Raw genomic sequence first — 26,702 nt, forward strand, 5'->3', positions numbered from 1 at the left:
CTTCTGCTCTGCAGCAACAGTCGGTTGGTGGTATGATTGCTCCTGCCCCCATTTGTTTGTTAGTTTAATTTTTACCCTATTTTTGAGCAGTGGCAGGCAGTTATTTCTTTCTGGCTTCCTCTTTCTCCCTGGTTATTAACATTTTGGTGGTTTAACCCACCTTATCCTCTGCCAAAGCTTCTCCCTGTTGGCTTCTCTGTCCCCATACAGCCAGGGCAGAGCAGTCAAAAAGCACCAGGTTAAATCCAAGCAATGTTCCGTTTGTGAGATAGTCTTCCCAGGAATGACAGACAATGAGTTGTGCCTAGCCTGCCCCAGCCAGCAAACTTCAAAAGGGTCAACATATAGATGAATAAAATGAAGTTTCAGTTGGGGAATCTGGCCTGTATGGTGTCATCCCTTTCCTGGGGGTCTTCCTGATGTCAGTGGATTTAGCACATGCATGCTTCTATATTCTCTTCAAACTGTGTCACTGCAGACTTCTGAGGTTTGCCTATGGCAGGAAACATCAGTATCAAACAGTCCTGTTCAGCCTGTCCTCAGCCCCCAGGTGTTTATAAAGATGGTGGTGGTGATAGTTGCCAGACTCTGGTCACAGGGAATGCGCCTGTATCCATTCCTGAACCACATCCCGATGAGAGATCCATCACAGTCAGCAGCACACAGAGCCATGTCTTGGACATTGATCTCCTACAGGTGCATGGCTTTATCAATGTAAAGAAAAGTTTCCTGACTCCATCCACCAGCATAATTCATCTTGGAGCAGAAATAGATGTGTTGATAGCAAAGATCTATCCATCACTAAAAACATTTCAGAAAAATCTTGGCTCTTATCTTGCTCTGAAGCTGCAGGAAGACTACCATACCACTGTGCCTTCAATTGTTAGACCTTCTGGTGTCATATATAGAGATGATTGCATCAGCACAATCACATATCAGAAGCCTTTGTGCTAAAGGTGTGGGACTGCTCCCTGGAATACATGAAGGATTAAGTACAGATTCCAACACAGGTACTCTACTCCCTACAATGGTGGTTGGACCATGACAGTGTCTGCAAAGTCATGCCCACCTGCCTTCGGGATGCTCTCTTTCTCACAACTGACTAGCACACTTGGAGACTCAAGCATTTCAGGGCCTCTGGAGCCTGGAGGAAAATGCTCACAGCATAATCTCTGTAGAGTTGAAAGAGTGGTCAAGCTGGCCCTGAGAAGGTTCCATTCTGGAATAGAGTGGAACTATGTCCTGGTTCAATCAGACAACACAACTGTGGTCACATATTTAAACAACCAAGGGGGAACAAGAAGTCCAGTGCTATATGCAGAAGCAATGGAAATAATGAAGGTGGGTGGAGCAGTTTCTTTTCCTCCAAGAGATTCCCCATAAAATGGGATCTGAAACAAAAAGCTGATGGGCTCAGCAAACACAGGGTCAGTAACTCCAAGTGGTGATTGAATCAGAAGGTTTTCAATCTTAATGTTCAGACTTTTTGTCTCCGTTCAACTGACCTCTTCACAAATTATACGAATGCAAAAAGGCCAAAATTCTTCTCCAGGAAGACAGACTCCAGATCCAAGGGGACAGATGCCTTATCACACAGTTGGTCACAGGACCTTTTCTATGTATTTCCACCATTTCCACTAGTGGGGAAAGTGATCCAAACAATAAAGTGAGAACAAGCATCCACATTGGCTGAGGATAGAGCTGAACCAGAGGCCTCCACTCCAGCTTCCATGGAGACTGGAAATTCTCTCAAAGTCCTTTTCTTCATCTGTATCTGCAATGGTTTCAGCTAACGGTTTTTCTTTTGAGAGAAAAGCACTAGAAGGTGTGGGCCAGTCCTCCAGAGTCTTTAAATTAAAATTAATGGAGATATCCCATCTCCTAGAACTGGAAGGGACCTTGAAAGGTCGTCGAGTCCAGCCCCCTGCCTTCACTAGCAGGACCAAGTACTGATTTTGCCCCAGATCCCCAAGTGGCCCCCTCAAGGATTGAACTCATAACCCTGTGTTTAGCAGGCCAATGCTCAAACCACTGAGCTATCCCTCCCCCCATTTAGGCCCCCTTTAAGGCCTTTATTTTCATCTAGGCCAGTATTGATACTAAAAACAGATTAATAAGACTGGGACTTCCCAGCTTGGAAAAGAGATGATATAGGGAGCATATGATAGAGGTCTATAAAATCATGACTGGTGTGGAGAAAGTAAATAAGGAAGTGTTATTTACTCCTTCTCATAACACAGGAACTAGGGGCCACCAAATGAAATTAATAGGCAGCAGGTTTAAAACAAACAAAAGGAAGTATTTTTTCACATGACGCCCAGTCAACCTGTGGAACTCCTTGCCGGAGGATGTTGTGAAGGCCAAGACTATAACAGGATTCAAAAAAGAAATAGATAAATTAATGGAGGATAGATCCATCAATGCTATTAGCCAGGATGGGCAGGGATGGTATTCCTAGCCTCTGTTTGCCAGAAGCTGGTGCATCAGGAACCGGCAGTCCTTCTCCGTGGGGTACTGGGCGAATAGCTGATGGAATGTTTGGATAATGCACAGTCCACTTTTTCTTCTTTGACACACCTTTTCCAACTGGAGGCACCATGCAGAAGTAACAATTGCTGGTATGATCTGTTGGCTCTCTCCAAATCATTGGCACTGCAAAAGGCATAGATTTCCTTTTCCTGTTCAACCACTGGCGAAGATTTGTTGCACAAGGGTTGCAGTGTTATTGGGCATTACTCTCAAAATACACCTTTCTGCTTTGGGACAGACTTTCCATCTGCATAGAGTCCTGAAAGACTAGCATGAGTAATTAAAATCCCTCATGACTGGCGCGTGAAGCAGCCCTCAGTACATCTGACACAGCATCCAGAACAATAGTCACCACCATGTTGATGAGATCTTCCTGGTTGCAGGCATTGGAATTCCCATGGAGGTCCAAGTAAGCATTGAGGACCTCCCACTTGAGGGCAACAAGCTCTTCTGTTGAGGTATGGATGAAACACTCCATAATCCAAAGGACTCAGGAACATTCCTAAGATCTTTGGGTGTGTATATCCCAACCTCCAAAGAGGAAGCGTCCAACACAACTATTTTATAGACAGAGGCCACAAACTCAGTCCTATTCACAGCAATGGTCTTCAGAATGCCCGAAGAGGTCATTTCACCAGAGGTGATCTTCTGCCTCTTCCTAAGCTGCCCCACAGTGTCTCAGGCATCAGGTAAGAAATGGTTTTGACACACATCAAGACACTAGCTGGATCACCTTCAGATTCACTTTCCTCCAACCCCCTTTTTCCAACTGCTTTTCCTATTTCCAAGAAGCCTGGACTGCGGATCCTCAAACTAATCAGCAAGGGATGTCCCATGTAGTTTTAAAATGTTCAAGCTCCTTTCCTGTCCCTCTTCAGGGACACTTCTCGTGAGACTGTTGAAGCAAGAAGTACGTTGCCCTCATTCAGGTGGGAATAGTAAGAGAAAGGTCTCCAGAGTTCAGGGATAGGTGATTTCATTCATATTGCTACTTCTTCCCAGAGAAGAAAGGGGATTGGAGACCTATCCTTGATCTTCATAGTAATCTCAACATCTTCATCTGTTGCTTCAAAATTCTGTAGAGTTCCCTTGCTTCTGCTACCTCCTCTTTGGAGCCAATGGACTGCTTTGTGGCTCTTGACATAAAAGACACCTATTTCTACATTTCATGGGACTCCCATCTCCTTCCTACAATGTGAGCAGTTATCAGAGAAAGCTAATGCTGAGCTGCTCAAATAGAAAATCTTTTCCATTTGGCTTTATATATCTGTCTGATATAAGATTTTCTGCTTTGGAGCAAGAAGTCTTGAACCACAGCCAAGCAGCTTTTCTGTAGTCAGCCAGCATCCAAGCTGTCAGATGCAATGTGCAGGGTCTGGATAGACATCCCCAAGCAAGTGTCAATCCTCCAAGGGATTAAATCAAACCGTTTTCCTATTGCTAACACCTTTGCTTCCTCAGAGCTGATTTCAACTGAGTGTTCAGTAATAGAGGAGGAAGACTTCAGTGTCCAAGCTGGTAAGCCCACGTCCATCCTTGTCTTCTACAGATAACTCTGTAGTCTCCCTATTGTCTTCAGTCTTGAAACAGATAGACTTTGCTACCATGTCGCCCAGAAGACTTTTCTGGATCTTGATCCTTCTCTGAAGTATTTGCATTGTGTCTCTACCTGCAAATACCAGAGGTGGTTCAGCTATTTCCACTAATCTCTGGGATTTAGCGATGCCCTTCTGCCTTCTGAAGCAGAATCTTGGCTTCCAGAGCTGTAAATATATTGGCAGTTTAGGGCTTCTACTTTGTCCATTGCAATCATAGTTGTAAAGCTGACATTGAGACGGCAGTAAGCAAAATCATTTCACTTATTTTTTTTATCCCTTGGGGACCAGATTTCCAGAGCTGTGTCCCTTGAATGATACCATCTGCTGAACTCATTTTTCCTTACTGCTTGCTCGTCCCTAGTGTCTTCAGACTGTGGGATAGGTTGTTATGCAGTAAAAAAAGCTAAGGTGCCACCAGTATTTCCACATTTGTAAGAGAAGCCCAGCACAGATGTTTCACACTGGAGGGGAGGTTATTCATAAAAAAGAATAATCCGATAAATACTTGATTGATACTTCATATATCAGAATTTTCTACAAGAGGATGCAGAGTCTGTCTGCTTAGTCTAATCTCAGATACATGGGTTCATTGTGTAACTTTTACAGTTGATGATTTTATGAAATATATCAAATGAAGGCCTGCCAAAACAGATCAGAATCAATATCTGATAGAAAAGTGAATATTTTCACATTTCCTTGTAGAAAATTCAGTTTTTTTAATTTCATGCTTTTAATATTATTGGCTTAATAATCCAATTTGTATACACCTCTACATATTTTAGGGTACCAAAATAGTATCAGACATCTCTCCCAAGAGAGACGACATTAAGTACACTAAAAAAGATTTTTTTAAAAACAAATTAAACTGATTTAGCAATATTCATTACCTGTTTGTTGCCAAGTCTGAATCACACTAAGACATAAAAAAAAGTGTGTGTACATGAGCAACATGAATCATATGCAGTTTTGATTATAATAAATGTGATGGCTGAAGAACTTTTTTTTTTAAACAGTTGCTATAATTTTGTAATACTTTCTTCTGTAAGTTTCTTGACCTGCAGACACTTAACTTCAAGTTTTGAAACGTGTGTTGTGGGAGGTATTGATCATTGTAGCAGTGGAGATATGGCTGCATGTTTTGCATCTGTTGTTCGGCATGGTATGATGTTGCTTTTTTGTGTTAGTGTGTCCTGGTCTGTGCAGAGCTTGCTTCTGATGATGAGCTTGAAGCGGTTTGGGGATTGTTTGAAGGCCAGAAGAGGTAGTTCAAGAAATATTTCTTTCAGGATGGTGTCCCCATTAAGTATGGGTTGTAGTTGTTTGCTGATATCCCATGTGGGTTCCAGTGTGAGGTGGTAGGTGACAACTTAGGGATGTGCGGATGGAGGGGGTTTTATATCTGTATTGAAGCAGGTTCTCTTGAGGTATTTGGGTTGCCTGTTCCATGATGTGAGCTACTTCTCTGGTGGAGTGTCCTTGTTTGGTGAAATCAGTCCTGAGTGTATTAAGATATATATCCTGGACTTTCTGCTCGGAGCATATTATGTAGTATCTGAGGGCTTGATTGTAGATAACAGATTCCTTCGTGTGTTTGGGGTGATTACTGGAAATCTACAGGATTGTTTATAAGGAATTTCTCATTCTGCACTTTACCATAATTGAAATATTTTAGATCTTTAAGGCTTTTATTAATGTAATTTATGCAGACTTTTATTTTTCACAGATAAGGAATCATTTTTCAATTCCACTGAGTCTTTTTGAAGATGGAACATGTCTAGGAACTGCTTCACCAATAAACGAATTTAACATACCACTGACCTCTTACAGGTGACCATTAACATTCTTCTTTTAATATAGACTATATTGTATAAGTAATGATGGCTAATCTAGTAAATACAAAGACAAGTTATACATATTTTTTGATTGAAAATTAACCAAGTTTTCAAGAATTGTTCTTTTCATTATTGAAAGGTTAGAACTGTTGATGATATAGAAGCAGCCATACCATGTCATGCTAAGATTTTCTCAGTGCCTCAAAGTTAAATAGGATAAATATTTGGCAGGGAGACTTTGAGCTGCTCCAAGTCTGGGATTTTTAAAGGAGTTTAGAGTAGTGAACATCTGATTCCCATTGACTCCTTTGAAAATTCCAGCCCAAGCACTGCAGGAAGATATTATGGTCATCCAATAAAGAGCAGTCTCTACACTTTATTGAATGATTAGGGGTGCTAAGATTGAAATTCCTTCTGCCCCTCCCATTGTCACCTTTGGAAAACATTTTTTGCTACATTTTATTGTAAATACTGTAGTTAAATTATATTTCTGATTATATTATTTTTTCAAAATTATTTAGTGGTGTTAGTAACATCAGATTCCTTGCACAGGTAGTTCCGTCAGTCTGACTGTAGGAGCATCCTACTAATAGGTTTAATCAGCTGGACACATGTTTACTCTAATACAGTGGCTGAATCTAGGAAGCAAATTAGATTAAATTGGTGCCGTACTTAAAAAAGCAAGATATCTGTCATTATCCCTCATATTTTCTGCTTTATGTGCCTCAGAGAAGGGCAGTATCTGAGATTAGCTTGACACGCCACAACAGAAAAATACAGGAATCTTGTCTCCTACTCTTCCTAATACACAGAGAGGTTTCAAGGCCCCTTATGTGTCTCCAATAGTCACTGCTTTCCAGTGAGTTCTGTAATGGGGTACACCACTCAAAGAACCCTTTGGTTAGAAGCATTTTTTTTGCTTCCTCTTTTAATAGCTTTGTTTTGTTTTAATTTTATATTGAGAAACAGTTGTTTAAAACCAACAAATTAGGTAAATATCTAATATTTGAATTTTGTTATTAAAATTTCTATTTTTAAAAGTTTGTTACTGAGAGATTAGAAAGCTATCAGAAACGCTTAAAAATGTTTTCATCTGCAGATCACTACTTTGTTTGCAACCAGTAACTGATGAAAATGGAATTGGTGGAGAATATGAAATGTGTGAAGGAATTAGCTTTGATGAAATTATGAAAAATTTTGGCAACTTAATACAGAGGAAATGCCAATCCGTGAAATCAACTAATCATTCACTTATCATTAATGTTGTGCCAGTAAAAGATACCTTGACATCTTCAGTATGTGCAGATGATCGATGGGATTTACCATATGTTATTCATTTATGGCCCTCTGTCCTTCTCCGCAATCTTCTTCCTTATCCAATTACTTATTCCCTAGAGGTAATCTTTACAATTATTATTTTTATATTGTTCCTGTATATGCTGTGTAATTTGGTTGAAAGTAAACATTCTTTTACGGGCAGACCTAAATAAGCACAGAAATGTTTCTGCGGCATTATTAGTTAAACACAACTATAGATGTTATAGCAGTGATGTTTGGTCTATTGGAGGAGAAACAGATACCATAGTATGAAAGATGCTATCCTGAATTATAAATACATCAAATATATGAAATGCAGGCAAAGAGAAACTTCAATACTTCCACTATAGGCAAGTTTAGTACAGTACATATTAACTTTGCCATACACGACTCCATTTTTGATTGTCAAGTAGAGCTGGATCCTAGTAACTCTCTGCACCATAAATATGCAAGATCCTTTTTCATGTGGACTGTGACTGCCTCAAGAAACAGTGGCATCAATAGGAGTATGTCCTAGTACATTACCAAGAGAAGGGCAATGGAAATTTAGAAGGCAGACACCAAAAATAAACATCCGTTTTGATGTAAGTGCTCTTTATATTCAGCAAACGGACATACAAATAATAAACAAGTCCTGTTCTGAGCTGAGTTGTCAAAACTCAAGTGACTCTCTCAAGTAGAGACTATTACTTCTAATACAAATAAGAGCAACAGATAGACTGTTTTCCACATTTGTCATTAAATAAAACAAATTCCAGAAACAGATGCAGTTAAAAAAATTAATTTTCGCCTACCTCAGGCTGATAACAGGTGCTTCAGTTGAACTCTGCAATGATTTTAGATTCCCTATAGATAACGGGTAAAATATTTTAACATTGATTTAGGAGCCTAAATTGCATTGAAAATCATTGTATCAATGGGTACTTTATTCACCCTTTTTCATCTTTGTTTAAAAAAAGTGGGGTCGTTACAGATTGGTTATTGACAGGCATTGTTTACATAACGATGACTTTAAAAATGAAGAGGTTTGCCCCCTCCTCAGAAAAACAATCTTTTGACTCAGAAGTGCTTCTTAATTAGACTAATGTGAAATTTTCCTTTTTGGGGTAAGGCGTGGAATGTGCTATATATGTCTTTTCAATACCAGGTGCACTTGGTAATTAAACAGATAAATTATAGCTTCCAGTGTGGATTCTAATCTTCTTTCAGATTTGAGATGCATGTTGTGGTGGTGAGTAATGTACTGTTTTTAGTTCCAGATGATTTTGGCCATGCTAGAACCCTTGAAGACAGAAGTTGGTTGGTAGTAAGGGGCAATTTTATGTCATCACCAAAGGATTTTATCAGTTGTGTTCAAGTATCTATTGCAGGGGTCGGCAACATTTGGCACGCAACTTGCCAGGGTAAGCACCCTGGCGGGCTGGGCCAGTTTTATTTACCTGCTGACACGGCAGGTTCAGCCAATCGCGGTCCCTACTGGCCGCGGTTTGCCATCCCGGGCCAATGGCGGCGAGAAGTGGCACGGGCGAGCGATGTGCTGGCCACGGCTTCCTACCGCCCCCATTGGCCCAGGACGGCGAACCACTGCCAGTGGGGGCCGCAATCGGCCGAACCTGCCGCGTCAGCAGGTAAATAAACTGGCCCAGCCCGCCAGGGCGCTTACCCTGGCGAGCCGCATGCTGAACGTTGCCGACCCCTGATCTACTGTATATCTAGAGTTGCTTGATGTATATATGAGATCAATCATTGATGATGATTTTTTAATTTCATATCAAATGTATGGGGTTTACATATGAATATAAATAAAAGTTAATCCAAAATGAAGAAAATTCACTACCATGAAAAAATGTGTAATTGAGTGATGACTACTAGAGATTTTTTTCCAGTGAATTCAGTAGAAGTTGCTAAATCTCAAAATACTTTTGCATTGTTTAAATAAGTTTTTCATAATCATTAATTTATTAAATTATCATTTATTACTTTTGAGTGACTAAAATGTGCTAAGGATTTCATAAACAAGAGAAATTCCCTGCCAAAAAAAAATTATATAATCAAGTCAAAGAAAAACAATATGGAGAGAATCGAGGGAAGAAAGGACAGAGAGGGTACAGTAATAAGATTAAAGGATTGTTTATGGCACAAAACTTAGTAATTAAGTGATATATGTACATGCTTTTTAATATTTTGCCTATTCTGTACATCTAAAATAAACTTTTTTAAAAGGTACATAAAAATGGCACAAATTAAACCAAGATGATGTTACAACTGTGTATCTTGTCCCATGTGAATGTGTAAATTTTTTTTTAAGGGAAATTATAACAAATGGGACACTCTAGAGGATGGATGTTCAACTCAGATTCATAATGCAGTATTGGATCAAACCAAGCTGGAATTGCAGTTACTTAATTATCTTGATCAAAATTGGAAAAGCGAGTACCATATAAGAACTAATCAGCAAGAAATTGGCTTCATCACATTCTCTTGTATCACTGAAGTGGATAAGACTGAACTAGATATTGCTGTTCATGTGACCTATACAACTGGACAAATGATCATAGCAATTCACAGTCCGTATTGGATGGTAAACAAAACTGGCCGAATGCTGCAATACAAAGCTGATGGCATTCACCGCAAGCATCCTCCTGACTACAAAAAGCCACTTCTTTTTTCTTTCCAGCCTAAAAATTTCTTCCAAAATAACAAGGTACTGTAAGTGAATTTTATTAATAAACTGACAGCTAAGTGAAATTAGTTGTCATCCTTCATTTACTAATTGAAAGTTTTTCAGAACTTTGAAAACTAATGACAGATGTAAATGTAGCAATAAAGTTTATTGTATTTACTAGATAGCATGAAATTAGTAAATTTGTGCACCAATACAGCATTTTATGAGATTTCTTAAGGAGATGAGAAATTTACCTATTTTTGGCTTGTAAGTGAAGCTGTAAAATAGGAACTGAAAAATCCTTTAAGGCGTGATGTATTACAATGGTCACCATTTAAAAAAAAAAAAAAGGCACGTTCACCAACAGTTGCCATCATGGTACAGGAGATACCGCAGGTATTTCTGTATTCTTGGAATAGGACATAGCAGCCAGATCCCACTTTGAGCACTTGCAATTGCCACTGACAATGAAAAACGAAGAGATCAGTACTTCATATGATTTGTCCCTAACTTTGTCTCTCGGGTGTTAAATTAAGATAGCTACCATTGGTACCGTTTAGCACAAGACTGTGTGTGTGTCTATGTTTATAAGAAATGATGGTAGAAAGAAGATGAGGATAACAAAGGATCAGAAGACATGGTGGTTTGTCGATTTGGCTATTTTAAATGTTTTCCATTAGTTTTCATACTCTAACAAAAATGAATTTTCTTTTTACAGGTGCAGCTTATGGTGACTGACAGTGAACTGTCTGATCAGTTTTCTCTTGATACTGTTGGTAGTCATGGTTCTGTTAAATGTAAGAGTCACAAAAAGGAGTACCATGTGAGTATAATATGTGTCTATCAAACTTCTATATGTTAGGAAATATAAAAAATTATGTGAGACTAACAAATTTTAAACAATTTCCTTCATTCACAGGTTGGTGTCACCATAGATAACAGCAGTTTTAACATTACAAGAATCGTAACTTTCACCCCCTTTTTTATGGTCGCAAACCGAAGCAAATATACTTTAGAAGTAGCTGAAGAAGGCAAGGAAAAATGGATTCCTATCACTTTTCAGCAGGTAGATTTTTAAAAATCAAACCCTAAATATTTGAATTGTACACAATTTGAGTTTCTCGAGAAATTTTCAGTTTTCATTTCTCACACAAAGATTGTCTTAATATTTTATATGCGATACTGTTTGGTTATCCAAAAATATGAGGGGCTGATTCTGGTACCCTTACTTCCACTGAAGAGTACCAGTGCAAGATTGGTAGGAGGCTTAAGGCACTTCCTACTCGCATCACAGGTAGCAGCACTTGAGGAGAAGCAGGCTCCACAGAATTGCCACATTCTTTTCCTGTCCCCCACAGAGGTGGATGGGGAGTAGGTGCAGCTTTTTTTCTGTTCCTCCCATAGTATGTGGTGGTATAGTTGTGCTGACATGTTGGACAGTGTGCAGTTTACTCCCTTTGCAAAGCAGTAGAACAACTGGGGTCACGTTTTCTTATGGATTGCTCTAGGACCAACATAACAATGTATTGCCCCTAGCACATGGCAAATCATATAGTGATAATGTAGCCTCTGTGAGTAGTCCTACTAATTTCAAAGGATTGCTTGCAGAGTAAGATTTTACTTAAATAAGAGTATCAGAATCTGGCTATAAATTAATTGAAACCATATCTTACTGTTCTATTTTTAATAGTCGCTATTGTTAAATGTAGAGTTTATACTTAATGATTATGGAAGAAAAAATACAATTGACTATAAAATTGTTAAATCACCATTCCTCATAAACAACATAGGAAATGCCACACTGGATCAAGCTGGTGGTCCATCTTTTTAAGTAACCTTTCCCTGGCAGTGGCCAGAACCAGATGCCTCAAAGGAAGTTGATCAAAAGGGGGAAAAAAATCCTGACTTCCATCAATTAAAGATTGGCTTTTGCCTTGAAGTCTGAGGGTGTATTTCCATTCTAAGTTTTTAAAAATCCTGTCTAATGTAACAGTTCGTTTTTCTTATTATCTGTACAAATGTCCTTTTAGGAATACTAAGCTCTTCCATTAGTGACATCTAGTGACAATAAGTTACATGGGGTAATTATACATGGAAAAAATTGGGTTTGTTTAGTCTGGAAAAGAGAAGACTAAGAGGGGACATAACAGTTTTCAGGTATGTAAAAGGTTGTTACAAGGAGGAGGAAGAAAAATTGTTTTTCTTAACCTCCGAGGATAGGACAAGAAGTAATGGGCTTAAATTGCAGCAAGGGAGGTTTAGGTTGGACATTAGGAAAAACTTCCTAACTGTCAGGGTGGTTAAGCACTGGAATAAATTGCCTAGCAAGGTTGTGGAATCTCCATTATTGGAGATTTTTAACAGCCAGTTAGACACACACTTGTGAGGGATGGTCTAGGTAATACTTAGTCCTGCCATGAGTGCAGGGGACTGGACTAGATGACCTCTCGAGGTCCCTTCCAGTTCTATGGTTGTGTAAAAGAGATTTTCGATTAATTTTAAATTTGCTGCCTTTCATTTCATTGAATGTCCCCTTGTTGTTGTCATGAGAGAATAAATAGGTTTATTTATCTTTTTGTGTTTCTTCATAATTCTTTATTCTGTATATTATTATTTTGTATACATGTGTAATATATCTTCTTTTATTCACATCTCCCTAAACTCAACAGTCTGTCTTTTCAAATCAGGGGTTCTCAAACTGGGGGTCATGACGGGGGGGGTTGTGAGCTGTTAGCCTCCACTCCCAAACCCAGCTTCACCTCCAGCACTTATAATAGTGTTAAATATTTTAAGAGTGTTTTTAATTGATAAGGGGGGATCGCATTCAGAAGCTAGCTCTGTTGAAAACAGTCACCAATACAAAAGTTTCAAGGCTTTTATCATTTTCACCATGTCTGTTTCTTTTTGAGAAAAAGAAACTAGAACTGAACACAGTGTGCCAAGTGTAAAGGCATACCATTGATTTATTTAAATGATATAAATGATCTGGAGAAAGGGGTAAACAGGAAGGTGGCAAAGTTTGCAGATGATACTAAACTGCTCAAGATTGTTAAGACGGAAGCAGACTGTAAAGAACTTCAAAAAGATCTCACAAAACTAAGTGATCGGGAAACAAAATGGCAAATGAAATTTAATGTGGATAAATGTAAAGTAATGCACATTGGAAAAAACCCCAACTATAAATACAATATGATGAGGGCTAATTTAGCTACAACAAATCAGGAAAGAGATCGTGGATAGTTCTCTGAAGACATCCATGCAGTGTGCAGCGGCAGTCAAAAAAGCAAACAGGATGTTAGGAATCATTAAAAAAGGGATAGAGAATAAGACAGAGAATATCTTATTGCCCTTATACAAATCTATGGTATGCCCACATCTTGAATACTGTGTACCGATGTGGTCTCCTCATCTCAAAAAAGATGTACTGGCATTATAAAGGGTTCAGAGAAGGGCAATTAAAATGATTAGGGGTTTGAAATGGGTCCCATATGAGGAGAGATTAAAGAGGCTAGGACTTGTCAGCTTGGAAAAGAGGAGACTAAAGGGGGATATAATAGAGGTATATAAAATCATGAGTGGTGTGGAGAAAGTGAATAAAGAAAAGTTATTTACTTGTTCCCATAATATAAGAACTAGGGGCCACCAAATGAAATTAATGGGCAGCAGGTTTAAAACAAATACAAGGAAGTTCTTCACACCGTGCACAGTCAACCTGTGGAACTCCTTGCCTAAGGAGGTTGTGAAGGCTAGGACTATAACAGGGTTTAAAGGAGAACTAGATAAATTCATGGAGGGTTAAGTCCATTAATGGCTATTAGCCAGGATGGGTAAGGAATGGTGTCCCTAGCCTCTGTTTGTCAGAGGATGGAGATGGATGGCAGGAGAGAGATCACTTGATCATTGCCTGTTAGGTTCACTCCCTCTCTGGCACTTGATATTGGCCTCTGTCAGTAGACAATATACTGGGGTAGATTGATCTTTGGTCTGACCCAGTATGGCTGTTCTTATGTTATGTTCTTAATGGCACTGTAATATTTTGTGTTCATTTTACATCCCATTCCTTGTGAACGATAATGTTTTGTTTGCTTTTTTTACTGCTACTGCTGAACATTGAGAAGAGATTTTTTTGAGTTAATAATGCCTACATCTCTTTCCTGAGTAGTTACAGTTACTTTCATCTGCCATTGTTCTAGCCATTCACCCAACTTTCTCAAGTCTTTCTGAAGTTCCTCAAAGTCTCTAGTTTTGATTAAGCTAAATGATTTTGTATATCTGAAAATTTTGCCACCTCATTGATCATCCCTTGTAACAGATCATTAATAAATATATTTAATGACGCCAATCCTAGGGAACCTTTGAGCACTCTATTGTTAATCTTTTTGCCATATTGAAAATTGACTATTTATTCTGACTCCGTGTTTTCTCTTAGCCATTTTCTGATGCATGATTATACTTATCTATTCTTGCCCAATGTCTGCCTTGTTGCCAATTTGAGGGAGCATGTCAAAGACTCTTTCAAAGTCCAGATAAAGTGTGCCAACTGGCTCTCCTTCTTAGGCTATTTTGTTGACATGCCACAAAATGCTAAAAGATTACAGAAGTACGATTTTCCTTTACTTGATGCTATTACTGGCTTGGCCACATCATATTGTGCTCACCCAGGTGTTTTATAATTGTATTTTTATCAAGAATCAGAGAAAAACAGGGCTGGAATGGACTGTGAGTAGTCATCTAGTCAGTCGTGAGGCAGAACCAAGTATACCTAGATCCTCCCTTGACAGGTGTTTGTCCAACCTGTTCTTAAAAACTTCTAGTGATAGGGATAGGGATTCCACAATCTCCCTTGGTAACCTATTCCATTGCTTAACTCTCCCTATAGTTTGAAAGTTTTTCCTAGTATCTAACCTACCTCTTCCTTGCTGTAAATTAAGCTAATTATTCAGTGCACGTGGACAACAATTGATCACCTTTTAATATATTTGAAGACAATTATCAGGTCCTCTCTGTCATCTTTTCTCAAAACTAAATATACCCAATTTTTTTAATCTTTCCTCATAACTCATGTTATTTAAACCTTTTATCGTTTTTGTTGCTGTCCTTTGGACTCTCCCCAGTTGGTCCACATCTTTCTTAAAGTGTGGCACCCAAAACTGGGCACAATACTCCAACTGAAGCCTCACCAGTGCTGAGTAGAGTAGGATAATTATGTCCCATGTCTTACATACAGCACTCCTGTTAATACATCCCAAAATATTAGCCTTTTTCACTACTGCATCACATTGGTCTCTCATATACAATTTGTGATTGACTCTATATCTCCTAGATCCTTTTCTGCAGTACTGTGTCTAACCAAAGTGTAGTACTTTGCACTTGTTTTTATTTAATTTCATCTGGTTGATTTCAGACCAATTCGCCAATTTATCAAGGTTATTTTGAATTCTAATTCTTTGCTCCAAAGTGCTTGCTACCCCTCCCAGCTTGGTGTCATCCACAAATATTATAAGCATATTCTCCACTCCATCATCCAAGTCACTAATGAAAATATTGAACAGTACTGGACTCACTGGTTTTCCAGATACTAAAGTGAGGCTTTCTAGATCTCAGGATCATTCCTAAGAACATTTTAAAAAATAGATACATTTGTTGCCCTCCCATTCTCCAGTATAGTAACAGATTTTTCACTGAATGTCTTCTGTATGTTCCCACTCCTGGGACACTCCGACTGGTGCAGCTTGAACAAAAGCAGTGCCCACTGGAGCTTTCATGTACCCCTCCTGACCCTCCCTTCACTGTTTGTATTTGCATCATTCAGATTTGCATCTAAACATGGAACCCGATTATATCCTTTATCAGAAGGATAGATACTAGTCTACACAAGGATTAGGGACAGGATCTGTATCACCCATGATTTTACCCATCAGATCTAAATATAGGCTTTTGGCTTGATTGGCAAACTCCATCATGGGATCTATACATGGATCCAGGAAGGATTTCAGTCTTTGGATCTGAAAAGCATGGATCTGATTGTACAATGGAGAGAGAGAGAGAGAGAGAGAGAGAGAGAAACAGACAGTCCTATGGTTTTGCAGGATGCTTTATCAGACGAGGAAGAGCAAATAGAACAGCCGCAGGAGAGTTGAACCTGGACTCTGGAGACATAACGTCTCCAGAAGAAAGTGTTTGGGGTGTCATTAGCTTCATCATTGTCAGAAGATGCTGTATTATACCATGAATTAAACAGAATGGCTAAAATGACAAAACATGTAATATTTTCAGTGTCCATAGAGAAAGATGGTACCTATATTTGATATATTAGTGGTGTCTGCAAGACAGAGGGTTACACTTCCTTTATTAGATGGACTTTGTGGTCTGCACCTTCATCAGTGCAGCTGATGTCTAAAAGGGTAGATTAATTATATCAGTTTTCCCAAGAAGACTTATTAATGTTTCACATCCATCCATCCATCCCCAAATTCATTGGTGGTGGAAGCTACACTGAAGAGAGTCATTCAACACCAGATGACAAGGAAGGGAAGAATATGCCAGGAAGAAGAAATTTCTCCTCTGCTATCATTGGCATAAGAGTAGCAAATTATCAGGCCATGGTGGCATGCTACCAGTACCATCTATGGGGAAATATATTAACTATATAAAGAATCACCCAGATGACCAGAGAAGGTTGGCAAATTCAATGTGGTGGAAGGTCAGAATGCTGCTAAGCTTGATTTGAGGACAGCTTTTGAGTCTTTGGCTATTTCGGCGTGGTCTGTGGTTTTGGGCCTATCTTTGACACCATGCCTGGTTAAGATCTGTGAGTCTTCCTCCAGAAACAAGAATGAGATCTGAAGATCTCCTGTTTGAAGCGAATGATTTATTTAGTTAAAAACAGATGAGGTTTTAGGGGAAATGAAGAATATTAAATTTACAGCCAAATTCTCATATGTTTTTTAAAAAAATAAGGAGCTCTACATGCCTTTATTTAGGTACTATAGACAGTACCCTCCATCTTCATCCTATTTTTATCAAAAGAAGAATTATCATCAATGGAATCCTCATCAGCAACAGCAATAGAAAGAGAAACCTTTTAAGCCCTGCAGTAAAGGGATATTATCGGTTACACCATCTTCTGGAACTCAACCTCAGTCTTTTTTTACATGAGGACATAGGACCTGCAAAATAATTGTATCCAGTACCTGCCCTACCCCATTTAGAGACCAACTGTCCCAATTCTACCACCAGTGGCAGACTATAACATCAGACAGGAGAAATCTAGAAATTATTTTCAACAGATACTTTATCAAATTCAAAACCCTGCCTCCAACCCCTGTCTGTCATCCTTCTCCAGGGACCCATCATGTGAGAGCCTGCTGAGAGTCGAGGTTCTCTCCCTTCTAAAAAGCAGGAGCTATAGAGGAAATGCTGCATATAAGACAGAGGAAAGGGTTTTTTATTCAAGATACTTCCTTATTTTAAAACAGGGTGGGGGGTCTTTGTCCCATATTATATATCATAAATGCATTTCATTGAAGATTTCGGTTCTGCGTGTTGTCTCTAGCCTTTGTAATTTGCTTCCTTTCTATTCAGAACTGGTTCATCACTCTCAATCTAAAGGATATGTATTTTCAGACTTCAATAGACCATCTATCAGAAATACCTGCATTTTATTTAAGGAAGCACCACTTCCACTACAAGTTCCTTCCCTTTTGTCTTTCTGCTGTACCAAGTGTTTTCAAACAGTGTCCTTCCATAGTGGCTACATATCTGAGAAAGCAAGGGATTTTCATCTCTCCTTATCTAGACAATTGGCTAGTCACAGCATCGTCAAGAAAGTAGTTGTTATTGGATATAACACAGATTTGCTAATATAGATCCTTATACAGCACCTATTCAGTATATTTTAAAGTATTTGCTACATCTTCAAATGTCTAGTCTCTAGCTGTCTTTTGTTCAGGTCCATTTCTTCGTAGTTTCAATACACCTTGTTCCTATGGATAATAAATCTATATATGTTCATTATATGGTTAAAAGATTTCTAAAAGGACTTAATTTGTATCTACCAGTTAGAGATCCTGTATCATCTTAGGATCTAAATATAGTACTTGCGCATCTCATGCAACACCCTTTTGAACCTATGGGGGAATGTACATTTTTCCATTTATCCATTAAAACAGCTTCTATAATAGCTGTTACTTCAGCAAGGAGAAAAAGTGAACTTCAAGAATTGATGGCTGAGCTACCATTTACTACCTTTCTTAAGGACAAACTATTGCTATGTCCCCACTCTAGGTTTTTACTTATGGTGATTTCTGAGTTTCATATAAATCAAGCAAGTAATTTACTGATTAATTTTTTTCTAAACTTCTTGGTCATGTAAGGAAGGCTAGACTGCACACTCTGGATGTTAAAAGAGCTTTAGTATACTATTTGGACAGAAATATACATTTTGAGACAAATTCCCAACCTGTTCATCTCTTACACAGATGGCTCAAACTATCAGTATTCAAATTTTATCTAGATGGGTTAAGCGTTGTATACAAGAAGTGTATGTCAGCATTTGTTCTGCTCCAGAAAGGGGTTTTAGCACATTCTGCTAAAGTGAAAGTAGCCTTTATGACTTTTACTTAAAAACTTGTAGGAAGTTGCAGGATAGCTATGTGGAGCCCCATTCATACTTTTACTAAACACTATGTTCTAGACTTGGTGTCTAGCTGAGACGCAGGGTTTGGTGAAGCAATTTTCGAGTCCTTATTCAATTGCGACTCCATGACCCACCTTACAAGGATTAGTATACTCCTAAGCAATCTATCCCATGAGTAGGAATATGCAGAGGACACACAGAAAGGAAATGAAGGTTACTCACCTGAGTTCTCCAAGCTGGACTGCATATGCATATCCTCTCCATCCTTCCCCTCTTCCTTGGGGTCATACTTAACAAAGGACCTGGGGTCACAGGGGAAGGAACTGAGGCAGCCAGAACATAATGCCCCCCTTTGTGTCCTCGTCCTCCAACTATTCACAAACACTGAGAGGAGCGGCATGTGAGTGTTGCATGAGATGCCACACTAGTTAAGGTTCTGTTCAAGTTGCACTGGCGGAAGCATCCCAAGCGTGGGAGTATGCAGAATCCATGTGGAAGAATCCTAGTCACAGGTATGTAAGCTTCAATTTTAATGAAGAATGTCAAAATGTGTAGCAGCTCAGCCACTTCATTCTCAGGTTCCTCCAAACGTCTTGGATATTTACTACCTAGTCCTGAGCTCACTTGTTGCTCTCTAACTTATCTGTTTGTGCCAGCTCCTCCTTTTTTGACACCTTTGCTCTGACAGTGCCCTGTTTTCTTTGGCACAGCCTGGCCCAGTCCCCCTCTAGATGGTCACCAGTCTGTAAGTGGACCCAATCTCTGGACTCCACATGCTTCTAGCTCTGGGTTTCTAGAGTGCATTCACAGGCACAGACTTCTTGTCTGAACACATCTTTGGGATGTGGGACTCTGCAGTCCAGTTGCTCGAGTCCATTAAACCAGTGCCTCTGACTTCCTGAGCCCGCCGTTGCTTACACATGCTCCCAAAATGTTTCCCACCTAGTTGTGGGCACTCCGGCTTCTAATTTTAACTCCTCCAGAGACAATGTGGCAGGCAAGCAAGGAACATAGGTTTAACAAAGGAATTTCTTAACCATAACTTTATTCTTAAAAAGCACGGGAGTTAAAGATACTTGTAAAATAACAAAAGTCCTGAGACATTCTCCCTCTCCACCACAGTCAGAACTCGCCCCTTTATTGATTCTGACGTTTTGTCAGCATTTCTTCTTAAATGTGGTGATGAATGGCCTCCCGTCTCACAGAAGTTACCCCCTCTTAAATAGTTTCTCTCCCTTTCATCGTGTGCTCAGGCTGAGAAGCTGCAGATCCACTAGCCATGCTCGTGCCCCTGGGTAGAAAATCCAGTGTCCTGCTGGGATTAGGCCAGCAGTTGAAACACAATCCAAGTTGATGGCTCCACATTGCTCTATGATGGGATGAATGAATTCAGTACATCACAATGGCAAGGTTAGACATGCCTTCAGAACATAGTAGAAAATGGAGTTCCTTGTATAAAATGAAGATTACAGTTTGACACAGTCATATCTCACACTGTCACATTTATTACCATGTAAAGATTTTTGGCATAAGCATGACCTCAGCATGCTCTGTGGCTAAGACTAGTGCAAAAAAAAAATTGCCTAGTTTTTCTCCATCTTTCTTATCCTTAATTGCCACCATTACTCCATTTTGCAATTTTCCAGCTTCTGATATATGAAACAACTGTCTATTAACTTCTTTGTTTTGAGCTATTTAATCTTCAGATTTCCTCTTAGCTTTCCTAATTTCCATTTTATAGTTTACCTTTCTATCTTCACATTTTACCTTTCATAGTTTTTCTTTTTGTTTGCTTCATGAGAATTATTTTCCATTGTCTGTTGCGTACCTTTTTCACTTGAATAACCTAGTCAGTCTTGCTATTTAACTAATTTTTTTTCTTGTCTTCCTGCTTCCTGGGGTCTGAGAATCTATGGGAGAGGGAACTTGATGGCCTGGTAAGTTAGTGAACTAGCCCTTCACTGTTGCAAATTTTGAGTTCAGATTGTTGTAAGGTCATACAAAATTGAGTATGCTAGTCTCATCCTAATACTACAGTTCATATTATTTTCCTTCGGAGAGGCACATTACTGAGATATCCAATGTTGCAGGTATGTATTTAAAGAGGAAGAGTTTTCTGGACAAACTTGTTTAATATCTGTCCAGACAATCCCTGGCTCTTGTTTAGTGTCTCCTTCCATAAGAACTAAACTCACCGTAAATTTTAAAGGTATGCTTTTTAAAAGTCTAAATGTGCACGGGACTCGAGACCTCTCTACTATTCCCAGTGACCTTCTGTAAGATCCCAGTCAAGTCATTATATCTTTCAGTGCCTCTCTTTCCCCTCTCCCTCTTTGCCTGTATTTTCTATTTGAAAATAAGCTCTTTGTCTCTTCTTATGTGATTGTAGACTCTAGTACAATGGGGCTATGATCTTGGTTGAGGCATTTATGTACTACTGAAATATAAATAATAATAATTAAGTCAACTTCAACAAATGACCAAAAAAATTTCAGTTGACTGTTTGACAGTGAAAGAAAGGAATTAATTACACTAGTAACAAAACATGCTGTGCTTACTTAAGGAAAAGGCAAGTCTAATTTTAATTGGCCTTCTGAAACACAATATAAAATTGGAAAATGTTAAAAAAGACAGTGGGTGAGACATTGCTAATAAAGAGCAATGTGCAGGGTTGGATTTAATTACACAGTCCTTCAACAGGAAAGGTAAGTATAAAAATTCACTAACATGCTGATACCTGACTTAATTTGCTTATTTAGAGATTTGAACATATAATAGGTTTTACCACTATACTAAAGTGAGATTTTTGTCATTGAATGTCACTGATGAAGCTGATAAATAATTCATAATTTTTGATAAAAAAAGATATTGAAGTTCTTAAATTAGAATATGTCTTTTGCATGCTGATAAGGCATAACCAGTCAGTCAGATGTCACACCTGTGCACCAGCTTTCACGAATATATAGCTGGGACATCCTCAGCAATGAGAGAAAAAAATACCTGCTTCCATACATGTTAAATGGATTAAACAGGAAATTGGTGGTTAAAAGCCAGAGCTTTCTTAATATACTCTACATTTTAATTCTGTTTTCCATTACAGGTGCTGTTCTCTTTTTAAATGCTATATGCATTGGCCTCCATTCCTTTTTTACCATTAGTTCCTCACCCCTCCTTCTTTCCACTCCCTTGCTCTAGCATAAATGTTCTGGGTTCCTCTCAGTTTATCCTTTTTAGATTAGGTAACAGTTTAGAAAATCCTAACAGAGCTCTCTATTCATTTTATAGCAGTTAAGATGAAAGTGTTTTTAAAAATCAATATTTTTTATTGCTGCCGAGCACAGTAGGGGGTTGAGACTACAGCCTATATCATGTCAACCGATATTGTCTCATTGTTTCCTTATACTCCCCCATTGGTCTATCCATATCCATCTGCTGTCTCTTGTCTAGTACTTGCATTGTAAACTCTTTGGGGCAGAGACTGCCTTTTGCCCTGTACTTCTATAGCATCTAGCATGATGGGGTCTTGGTCCTTGACTGGGGCTCCTTGATGTTGTAATATAAATTATAGTAATAAGAAGAAAAGTGCCATTTGAGGGCTGCACAGCAGTTTTCCATTATGATTTCTGTTTATTTGAATATAAAATGTATTATTTTATTCTAGTGCATTCCCTTTTGGCCTGAAAATGATTCAAATAAATTGCTGATTAGAGTTGAAAACTCCAACATTCCCCCCAAGATGATCTGTTTTAATAAGCAAGAAAACTGTACATTGCTGTATTTGGACAATAAGGTACGTGATTTTTTTTTAGTAATTCTAGAAGACAACATAAATCTATACTCTACCTCCTCCCATACGAAACAAAATCTTCATATATTCTATAAAAAAATGAACCTGTCAAAATTGAAATGCTGGCTATTTTGAATATTGACTGGGCTTTGTGCCTATTTCATTTGTATTAGTTTTACACTGGTAGAATTGTATTGACGTCAGTGGTGTTACTCCTGGTTTATACATGAAATCCTATTCAAATGAAATCAGAATCAGGCCTATTGTATTTGCTGCTAGCATTTATTCCTTTAATTATCTCTCATGTTAAAGTTTTTATTTACTTCTGAAAACAGGTAGGTAATACTCTACATTTTATAAGTCTGCATTTTTGCAATTTACCAGTTGATTTTTGGCCCAGATGTGAGTGACTTTGTAATCTTGATGTCAGGTGAAGGTGGAGGAAGAAGGATTGTAAGCTAGATACTCAGTTGATGTAAAAGGCATGGAACGCCATTTAAGTCAGTGGAGCAGTTCTCATATATCTGAGCTGAGAATCTAGACCACAGTGTACAGTACATTGTTAGGATCCTGTAAAATGAACTATAACTTTTACCACTTTGTTTACTGTATCTGAATGGAAAATTCATAGAACTTAGGGTTTGCTGCAGGACTGCTATCTGTGCTACAGTTAATGATTAAAAGTGGGTTTGATTCTCATTATTGAACATTTATTTGAAGAACTTTTTTCAAATACAGCTAAAAATTTTAAACTCAGTACAGTGTCTTTAGGAAACATGAATACAATTAGAGATAAGTGAAAATAAAGGCCCATATGCTTCTAAATTAATTTCCAATATTAAAAGTGATCTTTTGGGGACAGGCTACATTTCAGTTTAGCAATGGCTTATGTTAATTTAAAATATATAAAATGTTAGAAGTAGCCAGTTTATAACAGCAGTTGTAGTCAGTTGCCCTATTTATAGATCTATCCATTGCTTTTTTATTTTGTATGTGGAGGGACATTGCTGATTGTTATGGTGGCTTTTTAAACTTTATGTATTTCTGAACTTCCTACAGTGCATGTTTTATTATCTTGAGGTTGCACAACATCGTCAAATGAAATTAAGCATCACAAGAGCTGTGTTCACAGGCTTAAGTATATATGTTTAATACCACTGGTTAGTTTGTCTGGTAAAGTTAATCTTATCTCTGCCTAAACAGATTGTTATAGGGTGGAGTTCTCCAGCTTTGTGGGAGAGAAGGTTAGGCACAGCCTTGACAAAAGCATATTGTTGAGGTCAGAATGTACAAACTTGTCAAACATGCCATGGAGTTTAAATGATCCAGGAAAGGATTGCTCTGCCAGCAAATAACTTAATTATTTGAGGGTGTAGAATGCCTGTGTAGTCTTGGAACACTAAATGCAGCCTCTCTTTCCTGACTTTCTATATATGGTCAGGAAAATATAATAAAAGTATATTAAAACACATGTTTGTGGTTTAGCTTATGGGGTTAAACTTTTTTATATTGTAAAAAGTAAATGGTATTTTATACATTAAAAGGTTTATCACACCACAGATACTTACTCTTATTTCCTATCTGATAGCTTGGTGGCATTATAGTGGATGTTAACCTGACCGAACATTCTACAGTAATTACTTTATCAGATTACCATGATGGTGCAGCTCCATTCCTGTTAATTAACCATACCAAGGAAGAGATGATTGAGTATGGGCAGAGGTACGTATGCAATGTTGTTATAAAACTCTCCATAGCATGTAGGCGCAGACTGTATATATAAACTTGCATGTGTATATATGCTTACGGTGTGTGGGTTACAGGGTCACATACATGTGCGTGTGCACATATATAATTGTGTGTGTGTGTGTGTGAGAGAGAGAGCAAGAACGTGCAATTCGTACACTGTATGCATATATACACATGCAAGTTTTCTATAGTTCTGTGTACTGTCTCTCAAAGAGCTGTGAAAAATGAGATTAAAAAAAACAAAATATTCAGCATGTTTCATGAGGTGGAGATGTACTCAAGGTGTGCAACATGGATGATATTCTGGTTTTGGATGGGATGGATTGTTAATGAAGCAGTGTTGTGTTGTCCATGAGGCATGGGGCTACAAGAAGAAAAAAGATGGTGGTGTGGATAGGACACTTGCCTGCAACCAAGGAGAACTGGGTTCTATCCCTGGCTTTACACAGACTTGCCACATGATGCTGGGCAAGTCACTAAAACCAAATTGTCACACACAGCCACTCATTCATGTATCTCGTTTTCTGGGTGCACAACTTGCAACATGTTGGGCCTGATATTCATAGGCAGTGAGCACTCACACCTCTAACTGAAGTCAGTAGGGCTGTGGACACTCAGCACCTCTGCAAAATGGCCCCTTTTGATGTTTCAACGGAGGCCCTCAACATTAATGCACTGTTTTGAAAATTGTAGTTTGCTGTTTGGAGGTGTGCAGTTCAGAGAGAGGATAGCGGTTAGTTGGACCCAGTGGCTATAGGCACCCTTTGCTGCAAAAACTATGTGAATCCTGCTTCTTTTTGTTTGTTTATATTTTTTTGCTTGTTGAATGAAGTTGTGGCATTTGAACATCATATTATTTCTGGCTTGTTGAGGTGCCTTTCAGGAATCCCCCATGCAATTTTAAAGCTATAGTAAATAAAGTTCTTTACCCAAGAAACAAATAAAACAGTATATTATAGTGGGGGGAGACCAGTTCCTGATAGTATCACAACATACTGCACCAGACCCCCCATCTGTGTCAAGGCTGAATAGATCTGTAAAGATCATACGTTTTTGCAGATACCCATAATACTGAGACACTACAGACTAAACCTTTATGCCTCAGCCAGCAAATTCTGTGGTAGAGTATGCTCCAGGTAGTTGCTTCTATAATACAGTGTTCTTCTCTAGAAATGTGTGTGTGATAGACAGTACTCAGACTACATTTCCTTTATGATTTCTAAGCTCTGCTTTCTGCCTTCTTGTTACTTATTTGCCATTAGTAACCAATAAGTGGAGATACTCTGAAACAGAATGGAAATTTTACTAATAATTAATATCCAGTAGATTTCATACTATTTTTGGAATTTGAATAAAATAGATATACAGGTTGACCAAACACAAATGAGATTTTAAAAGGAAACAAATATAGGCTATGGTTAAGATTTACTAATACTTGTATGAGAAGTTCATTTATGTTGTTAAAAAAAATGTTTTTTAAAATTATAATTCCACTAAGCTGAACTATCCCACACTTTGTAAAATTATAAACATGTAATACTGATTTAATTACTCTTCTCTAAAGTTTGTTTGTGTGTGTATGATTTACACACTGTATATTGCTTTAAAGGTCACACTTTTATAGTTTAAAAAAAAAAAACAAAGCAAAAACCTTTATTAATGTATTCCAAGTGTGGAGTATTGCCAAGAAACAGGAAACCCACTAGTGATGCATTGATATTATCTTTGATAGCTGCTTTCAACTACCTGAAAGGGGGTTCCAAAGAGGATGGATCTAGACTGTTCTCAGTGGTACCAGATGACAGAACAAGGATTAATGGTCTCATGTTGCAGTGGGGGAGGTTTAGGTTGGATATTAGGAAAAACTTTTTCACTAGGAGGGTGGTGAAGCATTGGAATGGGTTACGTAAGGAGGTAGTGGAATCTCCTTCCTTAGAGGTTTTTAAGATCAGGCTTGACAAAGCCCTGATTGGGATGATTTAGTTGGGGATTGATCCTGCTTTGAGCAGGGGGTTGGACTAGATGACCTGAGGTCCCTTCCAACCCGGACATTCTATGATTCTATGAAATTGAAAATAAATTAACAGGTAAGAAATGGTGCAATTATTTAATTGGTGTGTTAGATTTTGAGTTTGTTGTGTAAAAGATCATTGAATATATATATTGTTAATCATTATTTTGCAGTTCTCTCAATGTGATGGAAGACCATCTTATGCCAAATAAAGCAGTATTGTACACCTGGGCTGATCCAGTAGGCTCTAGAAAGTTGAAATGGAAATGTGGAAAGTGCAATGGGGAAGTAACGCAAAAAGATGTATGTGTACTTTTTAACATCATAGAACTCTTACTAGTGCTATCTGTTGATATTGTATTTCTGTATGTTAATTTTAGGCCCCAGTATTGTCCTTCTGATGCTCATAATTATGAAAGCAGCTTTCTGGCACAGACACTAGCAGACTGACTGTACTTTATTTATTTACAGACATTTTTCTAAAAAATTGGTACTTGATTAAAATACCTATTAAAATGTGGTTTATAGTTACCTGGCTAAGTATTCAAAAGTCAGAAATGTTGATATTAAGGTTGT

At 38.3% G+C, this 26,702-nt stretch overlaps 1 protein-coding gene across 5 annotated transcripts in view; it reads left to right on the plus strand.

The window, feature by feature from the left end:
- Positions 1-26,702, plus strand: part of VPS13A (vacuolar protein sorting 13 homolog A) — a 271,263-nt gene that overhangs the window by 162,618 nt on the left and 81,943 nt on the right. For 3 of the 5 annotated variants that reach the window (XM_034774370.1, XM_034774372.1, XM_034774373.1), the window contains exons 46-54: positions 5,851-5,954; positions 7,059-7,356; positions 9,585-9,980; positions 10,660-10,764; positions 10,861-11,007; positions 20,478-20,516; positions 22,241-22,369; positions 23,955-24,088; positions 26,300-26,429. In XM_034774370.1, the coding sequence (XP_034630261.1) occupies positions 5,851-5,954; positions 7,059-7,356; positions 9,585-9,980; positions 10,660-10,764; positions 10,861-11,007; positions 20,478-20,516; positions 22,241-22,369; positions 23,955-24,088; positions 26,300-26,429 (1,482 nt within the window). The remainder of the gene's footprint in view (positions 1-5,850; positions 5,955-7,058; positions 7,357-9,584; positions 9,981-10,659; positions 10,765-10,860; positions 11,008-20,477; positions 20,517-22,240; positions 22,370-23,954; positions 24,089-26,299; positions 26,430-26,702) is intronic. The other 2 variants (XM_034774371.1, XM_034774374.1) reach the window with 1 other exon arrangement.

The sequence above is a fragment of the Trachemys scripta genome, chromosome 6 (assembly GCF_013100865.1).
Source record: "Trachemys scripta elegans isolate TJP31775 chromosome 6, CAS_Tse_1.0, whole genome shotgun sequence".
NCBI lineage: Eukaryota > Metazoa > Chordata > Testudines > Emydidae > Trachemys > Trachemys scripta.